Here is a 16,580-nt window from a genome sequence, read left to right as displayed (position 1 = left end):
GAGAGAAAAGGCGAAGGCGACACCCAGCGGGCGCCGTGGTAATTACACGGACGACTGCTGAAATGTACGGTTTACCTCCACCCACAGCGGTGGAAGAAGTATCCAGGTCGCCAGCCTGAGAAAAAGCAAGTTCATTAGCAGGTGTGTTGAACAAGTGACAGTCCTGCATCTAAATATAAACTGAATGAAGTCAAAATACAACCATAGAACCAACATAATCGATGGAAGCAGACAGCATAAACAAAGGAATGGCCTGTGATACATAATAATGCATTTACTAAGGCCATGACTAATCATTATTCAATATTAATTAGTATGTAAAGAACATAACCAGCCAGTGTCAATCAAGGGTTCATGAAGTGTGACTAATCTGCATTATTGCTATTCAGCGCACACACACAACACACGCACACAGACACACACACACCAGAGACCAGGAGCAAGATACTCAATGACAGTGGCATAAACACATTTCTTGGCCTATTTTGAAACAACCTGGCAAAGCGAATACGCTTGGTTCACTTTCAGAACAAGCTGTTCTCGTGGTTTTTCTATTAATTACTATGAACAGATGTATTCTGCGGGTTAAATTTACATGACAAGTGATCTTAATAATTGTCAATTACTTCAAAGGGAGATTTCACTGACTTCCAAATCCTTCTGGTTCTAATTTTGGGAATACATGTGAATGGTATTTAAAGTACTTCTGCTTATAGTTATAGTAATACAGAAATAAGAAAGAAAATGTGTGGAGGAGCAACTTTGGTTACTCGACCTATGATGGTTGCAGTTTTAATTGTTGCTTCTCTTTAACTCCTATATAACTATACCTTTTGAAGTGAATTTCTCTAGAGGTCATAGCCTACATATATACATGCCAACTCAAAATAGACTAGGTGTGGAGCTGCACAGACTGAAAAGACACCCAGTGATTAAACACTGTTACATAGCACTCACAGTTCCTCCAACACAGCACCTGCAACTTAAAAGAAAACAGAGAGAAAGATTATAAATAAATCAGGTTAAAACCCCCAAGGAAACATATCGACTTTGCTGTGACGGTGATATTGAAAAGCCTTCACAAAAACGGAACAGGAAAGCAAAGACGTAGCGGTTTGTTGTATTTTGTCTCTTAAAACAATAAAAATGCATAAACATAATTTGAATCATTTAAAATATTTACAATGTAGCAAAAATTACACAGGTGTGAAGGACCCAAACTAGGTAAGGTGAGCTATCTACTCGAGCTACAGCACAGTGGCTTGACACCAGGCCCAGTGGCATAAGAGTTCCATTATGCAGGCGCCTGGTACAAGAATGTCCGCATAGAAAAATATGCAGCAGAACACGTTCTGTGCTGTGAGAAATCAACTAACAAATCTATACATTGCATTTTAAAATAAACATTATTCTACTACAGCCTTCAAGTAGGTCTTTTAGAAAATGTTCCTCTACTTCACAAAGTGCAGAAGAGAAGGAGCCACGGTGCTTTTACAGGATTCAAGTCTTACATGAGGTCGTTCTGTGTAACCATTTGGGTTTTCGCTCACAAGTCCAGGACCAAAGATCATAAGAGTTTCAACGACAAATTTCCCACTTTCACCATTAACGTGCAGGTCATCTGGAGCTTTAACGGTCACCTTACAACTAGTATTATGCCCAGCTGCCATCTTGTGTTTCTCATTTTGAAAGGCTCTCTGTACCTTGCACACAAGACCTTTTTTTTTTCGGGCAAATACAAACACAATGATAATAATTAACCTACAATATTTACATTTCTCATTTAAAACAAATCTCAAAACAGGGAGCAGCAGCATCCTTACGCGTGGAGTTACAAGGTAAAACAAAAACCACCATCGTGGCAGCTCGTCATGCTCATGCCATAAGCTCGCAAATATAGTTTCATACACATTCCTAAAACAAAAGTTGGCAGATATGACAGAGATAATAAATACTGTAGCTTTTATGTTGAAAAACATATAACACAGAGAACTCTGACTCCTTAAATTTAAGTTGTTTGGACAGTGAATAAAAAGTGGCTAATGGCAGCATAACTAAAGTGTGCAGGGACATCATCTATTAGCTACAGTGTAGCATTCCAGTTGTTCACGTAGTCAGGAGATTGCAGTTCTACTCAAAATGACTCCAGACTGACAAACACTCAATTATCTATTTGCAACCCTGGATGTACCTTTAAAAAGTGTAAAAGGGTGATGGTAATTGGATAAAGTGGACATAGAAAGGGTGTGACTCATGTTGGAGGTGTCTGCGTTAGGTTCTCTTGCTGCCCAGTCTTTTAAAAACGCTGATGGCCTGCACATCCATCTGAGCACCCACAGGGTCTCCTCCGGGGCCCACTCCAGTGCTGCTGCTGACCTTGGGGCTGGCTATGCTCGGCCTCTCCTGGGCTTTGGGCCTGGTGCTGGTCACTCGGTTGTCCTGCGTGTCGGCAGGCGTAGGCGGCACTGCTGTGTTGGGGTGCGTGGCAGGGAGCTTGCCCAGTCTCTGAAGCACGCTAACCTTGGCAGGGGGGAGGCCGTTAGCTGCAGACGAGGAGGATGAGGATGAGGGCGTGTCGGAGGGAGGCAGTTTGAATTTGCCTCCCAGGCGCCGCAGTGTGGTGGGAGGTGGTTTTCTTGCTGGCTCCTTCTTTTGGGGGGCTGGCGGTTTCTTGAGGACACCAGCGTACTGGAGGACGGAGCCTTCTTCATCACTGTCATCCTCCTCATCTACAACCATGTTTCCAACCACTTTTGCTGGTTTCAGTCTGTCTTCATCTTGAACCCCTTGGTCCAGACGACTGAACACCCCGGTGGGCTGCCAAACATGACCCAAATGAAACAGCTCTTTATTCAACTAAAGTGCAAATCACCTTTTGTCGAAAATGTCATTACAATTGACTGTTCCAAATAATGCCCTGACTGCAGCATTATAAGTGTTTATTGTGACAGCACTTGGTTATGGTCAGAGAAAGGCTGCAGCCTTGTGTAACAATAAAACTGGTCTCACCTTGTTATTCGTCGTTGTCGTGTCTGCCTTAGATTCAGCTCCAAGTCTTGCAAACACAGAGGTGCGCTTCAAACCTTTGAAAGAGCAGAAAGTTTTACACAAAAATGACAATGTGACGCATCGACTGTGAAGTGCTAGGTTTGATAAGTGATAGTGATAAAATAACTCGCACAAAACAGAAAAGACCCATGGGCCAAATCACATTTCTGTTCCATTTTGATCAACTTTTTATTGGCGTCATTTTCTGTAAGTTAACACTAATCTCTACAAGTTGATTCATGGCAGTTGGGCATCTTGCTTTTGCAGTTGCCACGACACAATTTCCAAATGCTTTCAAAATGTTTTACTGTCTATACCACCTTATCCCAAGTAAGATACAGTCACTGGACTGGCTAAACAATTTGTATTTGATGTAACACATTCCTGTTTAATATCGTAGAAGTCTAAAACAAGGTTTAAAGTCAAGATACAACTAGTCACAGTTTAATCTTATGACACAGTCTTTAGAAAATCTTTTGAAAGAGAAGGTGGTTTGTAAAGACATACAGAAGCACAACCGAGCTTAAAACCTATTGCTATATGCGCAGGTGTCAAGCTTCAGTCCTGCTGCAGCTCCTGTCCCTGCTGGTTCTCCAACTCTCTCTGCCGATTACTTTTATCAGGTGTGTTCGTTGGCTTTTCCAGCTTTTCATTGACTTAACACACCTGGTCAAGATAATCAGTAGTAGGTGCGGCAGGGAGAGTTGAAAAAACCAGCAGGACAGTGGCCCCACATATAGGAAAGACCAAAATCAACAGAGGGTAAGATCTAGACGAAGCAAAGACTCAAACAAGGTCCGACAGTGGGAAGACGTGTGGGTACAGTGGGAAGTATTAATGAAGACTAGGAACTGTGATAGGTATGAGTTAAAGACAAACATGCTCTCAATTAGCACTAGGTGCCCGTTTATTTTAGTATGACACAGGTCCATGAGAACATTTAGTACTGATTAGTTGTAGTGAGAAACAGCATCACTTGAGGGAGTTGGCGAAACCACTGGGTCACACCTACTGTACCTTTCTTGGTCTGCTGAGCCAGGATGCGGCGTGTACGAGGTGTGGTGCCTTTGGGCATGTTGATTATGTACTTGCCTTCCATCTCAGCTGTGACTCGCCGGCGCTTCACTGCTGGCAAACCATTCCCCTCATCAGCTGGTTGACTTACAACTGACAATAAAGCGTTGGGTACACGAGGATTAAACAGAGGTAGGAACTAAAATAAAATAAAAAGACAGGACTCGTGGCTCCAGAGGAACAGGACGTTAGGGATTTGTTTTCAAAATACTTACCTGCTTTGCTACCTTTGTTTGCTTGCGTGTTGGAGACGGTGACCGAGAGGCGGTTGTCTGGTCGACGGGCTGGAGTATTGGGAGGGGAGTCGTGGCTCAAAGCATTGGCAATCATACGGGTGGCAGCTAATAAGAAACATTTGAGAAGCAACTGTGATTTAGCATGTTTCCTATGAACAGCGTCATGTGATACAGTCTCTCTTGGTAAAATTTGACTAGGCCGATTTACAGGTAAGTGAGACACACAAAGAAATTCTTCATCATCCTTATAAAGGTCATAATATATTGTTACTCACGAGTATTTGCAGTTCTTCTAAGTTCAGCTTGAACACTGGTCTGTCCTGAGGAGATGGCTTCTGTGGCCATTTTACACATGTCCTACAGATGGCAGAGTGGCAATACATTTATGATAAGAGCATGTCAGACTCACTGTCCACAGTCAAGATATGACACATATTGTGGCCTGGCAGCTCAGTAGGTAGAGCACCAGGCATGTCCTCGAGTAAGACACTTAGTTCCCCGAGCGCTCGTGTGGCAGCTCACTGCTCCTCCAGATGGATGGGTCAAATGCAGAGAACAAATTTCCCCACTGTGGGACTAATGAGGAAATTTCAATTTTTCCCATGTTTACTACTGCTTGCAGCAAATTATTACTGAAAACCACATTTCACACATTTTTAAATACAGACAATTACCAGACAAAACTTAATTTCAATACTGACCAATAATTAGGGCTGCAACAACAAATCGATAATAATCAATGATGGAAATAATAATGATGATATGCTGTTATCGATTAGTCGGCGAAGCTGGAGCTGCTGCAGATCTTCACGTTGGAACAAAACTCTATGCTTGCTTTGTTTATTCATATTTTGGATATTGAAGTTTTATTATTCAAACGATGAATTTTGTGTTTTGTTTGAGATTTAAAGAGTCAAAATCAATTTTTTATTCAAAAAACCCTGATAAGGGACCTCCAACAAGCAAAACATCAAATAATATTTTTTTATCCGATTAATCTGATTAATCAAAAAAAATTATCGACAGCTTAATCCATTATAAATAAATAATCGTTAATTGCAGCCCTACCAATAATTAATACCTGTAGCTGACCAACACTTTTAATTTGTATGTATATAAAATACACTATAGTAGATAATGACAGTATTGATAAGTATCGGTACTTCAGCAAAACTGGGATTATATTTAAAACATTGATGATGACAGTGTCTCTTTCAATAATTTGTTAGACCGAGCTCACCTGCCTGTACACCTGTTTGGCATGTTTAAGAATGGCAATGATGTCACCAACCACGGTTATTCCAAGGTCCATCATGATGTCCTTGCTGAGGTCCATGAGCATGGTCTTCTGAATTCTGCGGTGGCATAAGCAATGAACAATGACAGGGGATCGATGTACCGAAATACAATTCTATATCAGGCCTATAAAACATACAAGCTTACCTGTTATCCACAAATGAGACTGCATAAGTAACAGCGAGGCCAGCTGGGATCCCGGCATCCTTAAAAAACTGAATCCACTCTGAGGTGGCTAGAGATTAAAAAAAGGGTGTTTTGAAAACAAGACAGCAAAGAATACCTGGTTTCATCCATATCATATAAGTCTAAAAATACAATATTATTGTGATTATAATGATTGCTTGAAATTAAAACATTTCTTCAACTATACCCGTATTTAGGCAAAGAGCAGCCAGAATACTCATACTCCTTACTTAAAACAATAACTCATCATAAACTTCCCAGCTGATTGAAACTACAATGACATTACATTACATTACAGTGAGGATGGGAGATGGGCCTGGCACACAAGAAGAGCTAAACCAGAGCAGACAGCAGCACACTGGAGTCTGAAGCATGCTGACCGAGGCCAGCTGAGGGCTATTTATAACAACGGTGATGAAACGAGTAACAGATACAGGATGGAGGGGCACAGCAGCTGCCAAAACAAAGGCTCTGACTGATGAACTCATAGTTACTAAGAGACAAAAATCACACGGCGGCTAAATGTGCACTTGGCACGTATAGGATCAGTGTCCATCTTGACAAGGAGGAAACCAGTCTATTCGAATTAACACCTCCGGGGATTCACACAGTAAACAACTGCAAGCACATTTTCGTTCCCAAATATCGACTTTATTCATTCAAATGAGCTAAAGGCATGAATGTCAGCTCGCTATGAAAACCGGTTGTTAGCTTTCTGTGCTAGCATCGTGTTAGCCATGAATTAAAATGACCCTACTGAGCAGCAGCGACATCCACTAAGGAAACATTCAATTAAATTGGCGCTATATATGGTGTCAAGCCGAGACAGCAGCCGCATTTAATTAAGAATCCTAAAATAATATAGCTATAATCGATCAGTAGCCGGGCCTTTATGCGCTCACCTGTTGTTACGGACGCCATGTTTACACCGAACGACGAGCAGCACTTCCTGTGACGTAACTTCCCGCAGGCGAAAACGAAAAAAATCTATGGTTCCTGTAGTTCTCTTTATGACGCTAGGTGGCGACACAGACCGATAACATTTACCACGACTCACGATTACCAGTGTCATGACAGATTTCATGCACTGTTCATAGGTTCATAATGAGAAGAAATAATACATCCAGGACAGTTAATACCACGAACTGTCTGTTCATTCTCTAGCAGAATTCGGAAGTAAAGTGAGTAAAAGTAAATAATTATTTATTAAAGTATTGAGCTTATTTGCTTTAGCCAAATGCTAAAGAAAAAAACTGACTTCACTGTCACAAAGAAGGCTGATTATAAAAATCATTGCAAAAAAAACACTAGCTCATGTCCTGCAGTCTCAACTCAAAGCCAGATGTAAAATTATCTTTATTTCACTTGCAAAAATATATTGTAATAATAATTAAATCATTTAAAAAAACTGAGACATGCACCATATAATACCTTGTTTATTTAAATCACCTTTTCTGAAAGTGGAAAGGAATAGCATTTGGTCAAACCATCATTCATGAGGCAACTCCTCCAGCCTTGGCATACTAGAAACTATGAAAAAACCTTATGATGTAAACTTCTGAAGGACAGCAAAAGGGGCTAGAGCCTAAGATATGGTCAAAGGAAATGAGAGAGCAGGGTCTGCAAAAGCCACATGAGAAATATGTCATAGACTTTGGTCCACATCATGAATAAAACAAGTTTAAATCATAGTTATAAAGTTATGTAAGTAGTAATTTCTAGCCTTGTGCAGCAAACCAGTAATTTGGGTTGATTTAGATGCACTGGAAATATACTGTACACAATTTAATAAAGCACCATCATGAGCTAGTTATGTATATGTGTGAATATCCCTGTGTCCAAAATAACATTCATCAATAGATGTGTGTCTGTATCACATCCTGTTCCCCCCATTTTTGCTAAATAACAACCTATGCTCCCAGACAGAAATAATAAAGAGCAAAAAGCAAGACTATTAAGTAAAATATTTGACAAAAATGGGTCATTAAAGCAATACATCATCACACTTGACATATAGTAGCAGTCAGTTTAAACACTGCATCCTTTGCTACATTATGTTCATCCAAGAGGATCATGACTATTGCATTTCATAGCGGTCAAATCGGAGCATGTATGGAACCAGTGGAGAAAAGAATTACATAACATTCACGTTATCGTAGAAAAATAGGAAAGTTCTTGTTCAGTCAATGCTAACACGACATTGTACTGGTAGGCAATTCTCTCTGACCTTCTCCAGATCACTAGTGACCCATTTGTGTTTAGTCTTACAGAGGAAAACAAAAAAATTCAGATAACCTCAACAGATCCAGGGCAAAGGAATTAGATGAAAGGATGAGTCTAATATGTTGCGTATGTGTGAGTGAGGAGTGCAGGTACAGTACGAGGGCTTTCTGAGTTCACACTTAAAGGTAAAGTATGTAGCAACTGATATTAGCTGGGGTGAAATCACAGAGTGACTCCTGGGCTCGCTGAGCTTCAGCTGCTGGGAATTCACTGTTATTGGCTCCTATTCAGAGTAAAACCTCCTGATGAGATCAGCAGTGTGTTTGTTCGCCTACAGCCCCAGTGACAGCAACGTGTACCTTTCACCATACAATGTTAAACTGCCTCATCGTGATAGTATAGTATACTAAACGTAGCACCACAAAAACCTATATACATGAGAACTACTGAATATGTTTTATGCTTTTTCTGACACCAGTACATATTCTCATCACATTTGCATTTGGAGACAAATCAAAAGGCATCTCCGACATCTGTACAGACAAAGTCCTTATTTAACATTAAGACAAGAGGTCTGCCCATTTTCCTGACCACCAAAAGCCATTTCATAACCCAGATCTGTAACATTAATCTAGACATTAGTTCAAATAGACACGTTTATTTATTAAAAAATAAAGCTTCTCATCCAGCAGATACAAATGCAAACAAAATCTCAGTCAGACAATAAATTTTTGGATTACAAGAATAGATAAACTTTAAATATATATGATAATGTTTATATCAAGGCTAAATATCCAAACATGAGCTTCAGTTATTATTGAGCGATATGTTTATATTGGACAGAAATACATACTGGGTATGAAATCCTTTGTCCTTAAATGAAAGAGTTTAGTCATTATTTTGTAGTCTGAACACTTTTAATACGTGTATTAACATTCAACCACACTACGTTTTTTTTCTGCGTTTTGCATCTATTAAGGATCAAGTGGCATTAAGGTGTCAGTAGCTTTGGGACAGACCTCCCAGAAAAACAAACAACCGAAACAAAGGCGTTACTACATCGGTATAACATCATAATTATAAACATACATTGAATGTAACTGTAAGTGCTTATATTGTTTTTAAAACATAAATACACATTGATAGAGGCAGTGACATCGTGCTTCATGTTTAGGGACAGGGCAGTACTTTAAATTGAATATAGATATTTTTTTTGTTCCTTTAGAAAAATATTCTTTTAAAACTAGACCTCAGTAACATTTCATCTTGTTCTTCATTGACAAAAATATCCCATTTAGATCTGTAGACATTCACATATTACAATCATAGATAGACTTACATATACATGTTACATGTATATATGTATATGCATATTGACTTACAATTAGATTTTTTTTGTAGTGCACAACATGCCTCCAAAGTTGCCAAATGAAAATACAATAACATAATGAAACAATAGTTACAATGCAATAATAATAGTAACAGTTCGAAGTGAATCTCCTGATAAAAAAAACAAACACGAAATGATAATAAAAACAAGAAACAGCAACAGTACAGAAGAAAGCAGAGGTCATCGCAAACATATAAACAAAACAATAAAATATATAACAATTCTTGCGCAAACATAGAACAGAAAAACAAATAGTACAAATTCACAGGCAAATAAAAAGACGCTCACTCCACAACATTAGCTCACATGTTCTCCCCTTCTTCCTGGGTCTCGCTTTGTGCTCAGTCGCCGCATCAACCTCAATAAAGAAAGCAATAAACAGGCCAGGTGCCTCCGAGTGGACACACTCACAATAAACGCACCTCCGCCTCGTTTTAGGTGAAACAACAGGGGAGGTACGGAGGCCTGAGCCCAGTGTGTAGAGGTTGTCTGATTCACCACCCAAAAAAATGAAAAAAAAAAAAGTCTCTCCTCCAATTAAAGGCTTGTATTCACATCTGGGTGATTCTGAGCAAAGCGCTGCCACCAAAAGTCTCCTTCCTCAGTTCAAAGGCTTGAAAGCGATGGTCTGAATATGCGCATGTAGGCCCAGGGTGAAGAGGCTCTGTGCTATGGAGGTGTTTTTACTGAGGTCACCCTTCCACACAGTTGGCAGGAGGAGGATTTTTTACTTCTTTCTATTCATTTTTTTTTTAGTTTTTGCTTTGTTTTCAACATTTTGTTGCAAAAATCAATGGTCAGGATGGGAGTCATCCTCCACTCCTCATCTCTCCGTTTGACTTTGTCCAGCTCGCTTCCACTTCCTTCCTCCCTTCCTGCTAAAATCTTTTATCCATCCTCCCTTTTAACCAGCCTCACATGCAAGATGTGTTTAATCTTCGTCATGTGAACGTCAAAAAAATGGCTCAGCAGAAGACAGTGGCTTCCATCTTGCATTTTGTTTTCATTATTTCTGTGTCTATGTGCATGTGTTAGAAGTATTTAGGTGCTGTTCATTGTGAGCCACGCGCTCAGAGATCAGGGTCCTTCCTTAAAGAAGGGGAGGGGGCCGCCTGTCAGTGAGGGTGCAAAAGGACGTGTTAGTTTGGCCGGCATTCACTCAAGGTCCCAAGGGCTGCTGGGGGTCTTCGGGCTCTCGGAGGTCGAAGACTTCAGAGAGAGGGAGAAACACAGAGACAGAAGAAGAGAAACAGAGATGGGTAGAGTTGGGTCGCATGGCAGGTAGGCAAAAAAAAAAAAAAAAAAAAAAAAACGGTTAGGAGAAAACACAAGGTTTAGTTGGGGCTGGTTTACTCTGACGCCCAACTTGGCAAGTCCAAGCAGCAAATGGAGAAGCACAGAGAGGTCGAGCGGATGGAGGGTTAGGGGTGAGCGAGAGAGCGGCGCTCCGTCTCCCACCAGAAAAGAGCCTGAACGAAGCGTCCTTCGTCCCTATGTCGGCTTTGCACAAATACATTCAGCACAAGGGAAGAAGGAAGGAAGGGATGGAAGAGGATGAGAGCAGGATCACTGGAGGAGGGGGCGACCGACAGAGGGAACTAGGGTGGGGCGAAAGTGAGCGTGTTCCAAATACTGTACATGCTGAAGGGCGAGGACGTTTCGTGTGAATTTGTCGATTTGGCAACTTGAGCGATTGTGGTTCTTAATAACCAACACTGAGCGGTTGCACAACTTTACGCGTTGGTTGAGTTTAATGGTAAAGGCTTTTATGGCTCTTAATTGGAATGCATTTTGGAATACGTGAACTAGAACCCAATCAGATACAAATGATTGGTTGCTGTGGTTGTATCTCTGTTTTCTTTTTTTTTTTTGCTCAGTCTATGAGACCGATTGGCACTTTGCATGTACTTGTGTCAGCCTCTACTTCCAGCGAGCGTAAAGTGTGTGTCTGTCGGTCAGTCAGAGTGCCAGCAGCGAAGGCGAGTTCAGGGAATCGGACGACTGCTCGCTACTGCTGTTCCGCTGGTTGGCACTGACCCCGCAGGCTCCCTCTGGGTAGGTGAACACAAATGAAGATGTGTATGAGGTGTTGTAGCTGCCAACGGCCACATCGTCATGGTTACCACCACCACCACCACTGTTGCTGGCCACAAGGCACGACCCGCCGGGTGCCGGCTCACTCGAGCCATAGAAAGAACTAGAAAACTCTACCTCCTGCATTATCCCTGGCTGAGGCTGCTGCTGCACTTGCTGCTGCTGAACCGGAGGCTGGGACTGTGTGGAGGCCGGGTGAGAAGTGTAGGCAGGAGGCAGATAGAAAGAGTCCTCCTTCACAGTCAAGCCCACAATGGAGACAGAAGGTTGCAAGGTCTGTGGAGGGAGCTGGGACTGGACCGGAGGGAGCTGCTGCGCCGAGCCCGCCTGGGGCTGGTCCTGGTATTGGATTTTACAGTTGGGCTGGTGGGCCACCAGGACGAACTCCAGGCGATCCTTCTCCTTCTGCAGCTCCAAGATCTCAGCCTCCAGCTCTGCTTTCTCCTCCTCCAGTATGTCCGTCTCCTGTGGCCAGGTGCATGGAAGGAAAGACAGAGGAGGGTGGGTGTTAGCTGAGTGTTTTTATAAGTAACACAGCTTACACCAGGCCATTAATTAGGCTGTAACCGCTGTAGGTGCAATAGTCTGTCACAAGGACTATAATTATCCTCAGCACAGCTAAACAGCCCATTACCATGATCCTCTCTCTTATACGCACATATAGACATGTGTTACCACACTCAGCACTACTGAAGCTAACGTAAGCTATGTGATTAGGACCATTCTTCGTGGTGGCAGCTAAAACAAGGCCAAGCTCACCGACTGCAGTCTGTCTGTGAGTTCCCGTCGGCGGTTTCTGCATTTGGCGGCGGCCAGCTTGTTCCTCTCTCTGCGAACGCGCCTCTTTTCTTCCTCCTCAGGTGTTAGCTAGGATGGAGAGAGCACAAATATGGATCAGGACTCACGTTTTTTTAGTTCCTAGCAATGTGTCCTAGTACTAGTGGTGAAAGGGGCAGCCAGGGTGGTTATAACGATAATTAACTTACATAGATGTCATCATTTGCTTATTCAATAGTTTTTATCCATATTAACACATTTCCTGAGCTGCATGCGTAACATACCAAAGATCTGCAAACAAACTGTTCAAGCACACACACTTACTAACACACCAACATCTCCATCTTCACTCACAGACTCGTCTCGTGTACGGCGGCTTCGGGTTCGGGACTGGCGGATGGGGCCCGGGGCTGGGCCCGGAGTATCAGAACTTGGGGGGGTGAATGCGGAGCCCGAAGAATAACTGGGGCCTGGCATGTCATACGGGTCAACCAGTGATACTGGTTGGGTCATTGTTGTGGTCCCAATGGATCCACTCTGTCCAGAGGCCTGGGACGATATGAGAGTCGGTTGCACCATCCACTGCAGGTCCTGACTGGTGGTGATGGCAGTGACGGTGGGCACGAATGAACTGGGCATCTCCCCTCCAGCACTCGTCCCTGGCCCGCTACCTCCAATGCTCAAACCAGCTCCCGCTGACACACACTCCTGGGAAAAAACAGTCAGTGAATCAGCATTACACAAGCAGGGACAGAAATGTCTTTAAGTGTTTGTCATAATAATAAAAATCAGCCATGGTGGCGATCAAAGGAAGCTAAACTTGGCATGGCAAAATAAAAGTAAGTGACATCAGTGTGATGTGCATGAGGTAAAAACTATTTCATTTCATCTGTTAATTAGAGGTAAATAAAAACTAAATGCTGTTATAAAAACAGTTCTGTGTGTTGTAATAATGGAATGAATAACAGGCCTATGTTTACTGTAAGAGTGCACAAAGCTGTTATACAATAAAAAATACTTATACTTATGTGCTATATTACAATATACATGTATTTATGAATATATATTTGTAACTGCTACATTTTGAATCTTAATATAAAAGTTTAGACTTTATAGCGTCAGAACGAGGGGAGTAGATGGTTTTATTTCTAAAGGTGTAGAATCAAACGTATTTGAAAAATAAAATAACTCAAACATTACATTTACAGATGTGAAGACAAAATAAATGACCTTGAAGTGACCTGTTTTGCGTCCGCGTTACTTTCTTTCTATGTTGGATTGAGCGTTATAAAACACATGTTGTGTTGTATTGTCTTCATACGTCGCGCCGCGGGGCTGAGGAGGTCACGGCGGACGTTACAAAAGCGTGTTAGGACCCAGGGAGGGGCGGCGCCAACGGCGCGAGCCTCGGCCAATCGCGTCTCTCGACGACCGTCTGCCCCGCCTCCTTCCTCCTCCCCCGGCACACCCCCGGTGTTCCCCTTGGCAACGAGACGTTGCGCTCCAAAATAGAACGAGGCATTTACGTCACGGCGAGGCCTGTGAGAGGAGAGCGGGGCGCGTGGAAGGGGAGGCGGAGCGCGGTGCTTACGTAGGAGAGTTCCAACGCTGTCATCCGTTCTGCGGCGTGCTGTGAAGCTGAGAGCTGCTGCCGGGGCCGCTCCAGCCGGCGCGCGGAGACGAAGTCGAATTTAATTGTCGGTATACTTAGCAGGAGTATTTATACGCCCTGACCGAGATCTCAGGAACACACGTAAGAACGGAAATGCTTTTCAAACATGCCATTACGAACTTTAGCAAGCGGTAACAATAAATCCACGAGAGTCTGAGTCAGTCGCCTATCGCAAAGTCCCATTATTTGGTCCGTGGCTCACAGCGCACACGCCTGCTGTTATATTTAGTGATTCTGTCTTTGGACGCCACATATGATGAAACTGCGAATCCACATATTTGGCATATCTATAACATATCGTTTGAACAATTTATTTTAGATGTATATATGAAAAGAGATACAACAGTATTTCTGGCTGAGAAATAATATTTGAAAACAGATAGATGTTACATTTTATGTGAATTTTAAATGAAAATTCGGGGAATACATTAAGTCTATAGACTCTATAACTGCACGTGTAACGTGCAAATGCAAATAACCTGTTGCATTTATGAGTACATCACTAACAAAGCTGCTGTACGATGCTCTAGGTTTTGTTGGTGCGATCTAAAATATGTTTTGTTTTCAGGCAGAGTGTGACTTTCACACCACCTGCATTGTGTGTGTGTTACCTGTCACTCACCTGCGGAGCACTGGTGGTCGGCGGGCTCCCGAAGGAGTCCACGGAGGAAAGGTACTGGGACTCTATGGATGGAGACGAACTTCCACGGGATCCGCTGTCGGGGTCGCCGGGGAACCCTTGGTACATCTCCCCGCAGGGACCGGCGGAGAACGCAACACCTGCAGCTACCGGACAAAGCGCGATGTCACCTGTAGCGTCAGGGCAGCGGTACACACACAATTTATAAGGAGGATGAGCTCTATGGGAGAAATCGACGGTTAGAGCGCAGAAACTAAAAGCAAGCAAGTATTGTACTAATGACTGACAGCGTATTCTGGTTTGGTTGGTTAACCTCTGACTGCATAAAGCCGCCGATCACTGGACTAAATACTACAATAACGTCTAGGCTACAACACAGTGGAGGTAGCTTATACCTAAAAAGATGTGAAATAATTTTTTAAAGCAATATCAGCATCAAAACCTGTTTTACTATTGCTATTACGCTGCCCAAAGAGGCGATCAGGAGCGGACAGATGCTGCTAACTTGCTCTCAAAAGATAGTGTAACTTTAAGCAAATCATTTCAAACTACGTCTCCTGGGTCAATAAATTGTCCAACTTACCGTTGCTGATCTTGTTGTTATTCCCTGACGAAACGCTCCTGGTTTCTTTCCAAAAAAGTTGCATGAAGGAGCTTATTCCAGTTCTCCGCGTTTAAATGGGAAATGTCCAGAGTTCCTCCGCAAAGAACTCCTCTCGTGCCGCTTTAAATCCTCGCGTCCGCTTCGCTCTTCTCCCGTCAGATTTGTGATTTTAGATCCATAAAGTCCGTTTACGGTGACTCGCAGGTTTTTGCCGCTGTTACGGTGCACGGTGGCGGACGTTGTCTTATGAATGAATCCATCCTCCTCGAGTACAACCAAGGCATTTCTACCGTCTAAGTCCCGCCTCGGAGTTCCGCTGACGTACATGCCCATATTTGTGCTTTCGTGTTGTGTTTGGTATCCTTGGTGACGTTGAGGGAATCCCTCTCCCACTGAAATGGACCAGAAGCTCACCTCGCCAACGGATAATAATAGTTTTTTATACTGTCACAAGCACGAGATATTTCTCACCGTCTGACAATTTCTGAGAGGAAATTTTAAGAATGTTCAGAGCGATAAATATGGAAAGTGTCTATTTTGGGCTATCTATGCGTCTGTCTAGGTTGGAACATTATGGGGGCACGAATACGTCAAAAGAAGACGTTATAATAGCATATGTCTTTATTAAACATAAATTGCTTTTATTGCTAAGTATGGGCAGTGTTGTCACGATTACCTGTTACCTAACTGAAATCAATGACACAAAAGGGGGCGTAAACACGATTTAGACAATACAGACACACGCTATTCCGTTGTCGCGCTTGTCAGTCTACATATCATTTCGTGAACATTTTGTGAATGTAGAAAAACAAACATCAGGACATATACAATGGTGGTTGTACTGAATCTATGTCAGTTCACGACGGGATCCCGTCAGGCATGCAAGGGAAATCCTACTGAAAACTTTCTCAGGACACGCCCTCGGGAGTCCTCTGAGCGATGGGAGGAAACCCTGCTTCTCATTGGCGACTGAACACTCCCTAAACCTGAAGTCAGACAGGGTGCGAACTGCTGTGCACGCCCTCCATGTTTCAAAATATCCTCAAACTATAGGCAAGGCTATAAACAGAACGCACCGATTCAGTGAGCTGTAATTCAGCCTACATGTTTACAGATTTCGATGTAGAAAAGACTGTATCGGCAGATGGAACAGCTCCAAAAAAAAAACAAAAAAAAAACAGATGAGTTGGTAAACACTAATGTAACTCTGATAAGGACAGTGGGCAGCAATGACGAAAATCTGCGCCTGTCATTGCAAAGATCATCCAGGCGCGCAGAAAGTGATTCATTCTTATAGCGTCCGTGAGGACACCAGTGGGAATGTGGCAGGTGGGATGCTG

At 42.6% G+C, this 16,580-nt stretch overlaps 2 protein-coding genes across 9 annotated transcripts; both read right to left on the bottom strand.

Moving 5' to 3' along the window:
• Positions 1-1,100: 1,100 nt before the first annotated feature.
• Positions 1,101-6,801, bottom strand: c13h19orf47 (chromosome 13 C19orf47 homolog). 3 transcript variants are annotated; one of them, XM_029171364.2, is made up of 8 exons: positions 6,743-6,801; positions 5,802-5,889; positions 5,599-5,713; positions 4,634-4,715; positions 4,338-4,463; positions 4,066-4,215; positions 3,010-3,083; positions 1,101-2,817 (listed from the first exon to the last, which is right to left on the bottom strand). In XM_029171364.2, exons 1-8 carry the CDS (start codon positions 6,759-6,761, stop codon positions 2,272-2,274), a joined length of 1,200 nt encoding a protein of 399 aa, XP_029027197.1. In that variant the 5' UTR covers positions 6,762-6,801; the 3' UTR covers positions 1,101-2,271. The 3 variants fall into 3 exon arrangements, with proteins under 3 accessions (XP_029027197.1, XP_029027198.1, XP_029027199.1); XM_029171365.2 differs by having other exon boundaries at positions 4,141-4,215; XM_029171366.2 differs by lacking the exon at positions 4,066-4,215.
• A 458-nt stretch (positions 6,802-7,259) lies between these two features.
• Positions 7,260-16,567, bottom strand: fosb (FBJ murine osteosarcoma viral oncogene homolog B). 6 transcript variants are annotated; one of them, XM_029171494.3, is made up of 6 exons: positions 15,220-16,567; positions 14,619-14,806; positions 12,649-13,032; positions 12,307-12,414; positions 11,665-12,012; positions 7,260-11,504 (listed from the first exon to the last, which is right to left on the bottom strand). In XM_029171494.3, the coding sequence occupies exons 1-6, from the start codon at positions 15,281-15,283 to the stop codon at positions 11,439-11,441; spliced, it is 1,158 nt and encodes a 385-aa protein (XP_029027327.1). In that variant the 5' UTR covers positions 15,284-16,567; the 3' UTR covers positions 7,260-11,438. The 6 variants fall into 6 exon arrangements, with proteins under 6 accessions (XP_029027327.1, XP_029027328.1, XP_029027326.1 ...); XM_029171495.3 differs by having other exon boundaries at positions 7,260-10,662; XM_029171493.3 differs by having other exon boundaries at positions 7,260-12,012; positions 14,619-14,856.
• Positions 16,568-16,580: the final 13 nt, after the last annotated feature.

Source organism: Betta splendens, chromosome 13 (assembly GCF_900634795.4).
Source record: "Betta splendens chromosome 13, fBetSpl5.4, whole genome shotgun sequence".
Taxonomy (NCBI): Eukaryota; Metazoa; Chordata; class Actinopteri; order Anabantiformes; family Osphronemidae; genus Betta; species Betta splendens.
Note: the sequence above shows the minus strand (reverse complement) of the source record. Positions and strands in the feature narration are given on the sequence as shown.

Coding starts and splice junctions, on each gene's coding strand:
- c13h19orf47 (XM_029171364.2), bottom strand. Junction 4,716..5,598: donor CCAAACAGGTGTACAGGCAG/GTGAGCTCGGTC, acceptor TGCCATCTGTAG/GACATGTGTAAAATGGCCAC. Junction 3,084..4,065: donor GGCTCAGCAGACCAAGAAAG/GTACAGTAGGTG, acceptor GCTCTTTCAAAG/GTTTGAAGCGCACCTCTGTG.
- fosb (XM_029171489.3), bottom strand. CDS start 15,283: ATGCAACTTTTTTGGAAAGAAACCAGGAGCGTTTCGTCAGGGAATAAC. Junction 13,033..14,618: donor CGACCACCAGTGCTCCGCAG/GTGAGTGACAGG, acceptor GTTTTTTCCCAG/GAGTGTGTGTCAGCGGGAGC. Junction 12,013..12,306: donor TCACAGACAGACTGCAGTCG/GTGAGCTTGGCC, acceptor ACCTGGCCACAG/GAGACGGACATACTGGAGGA.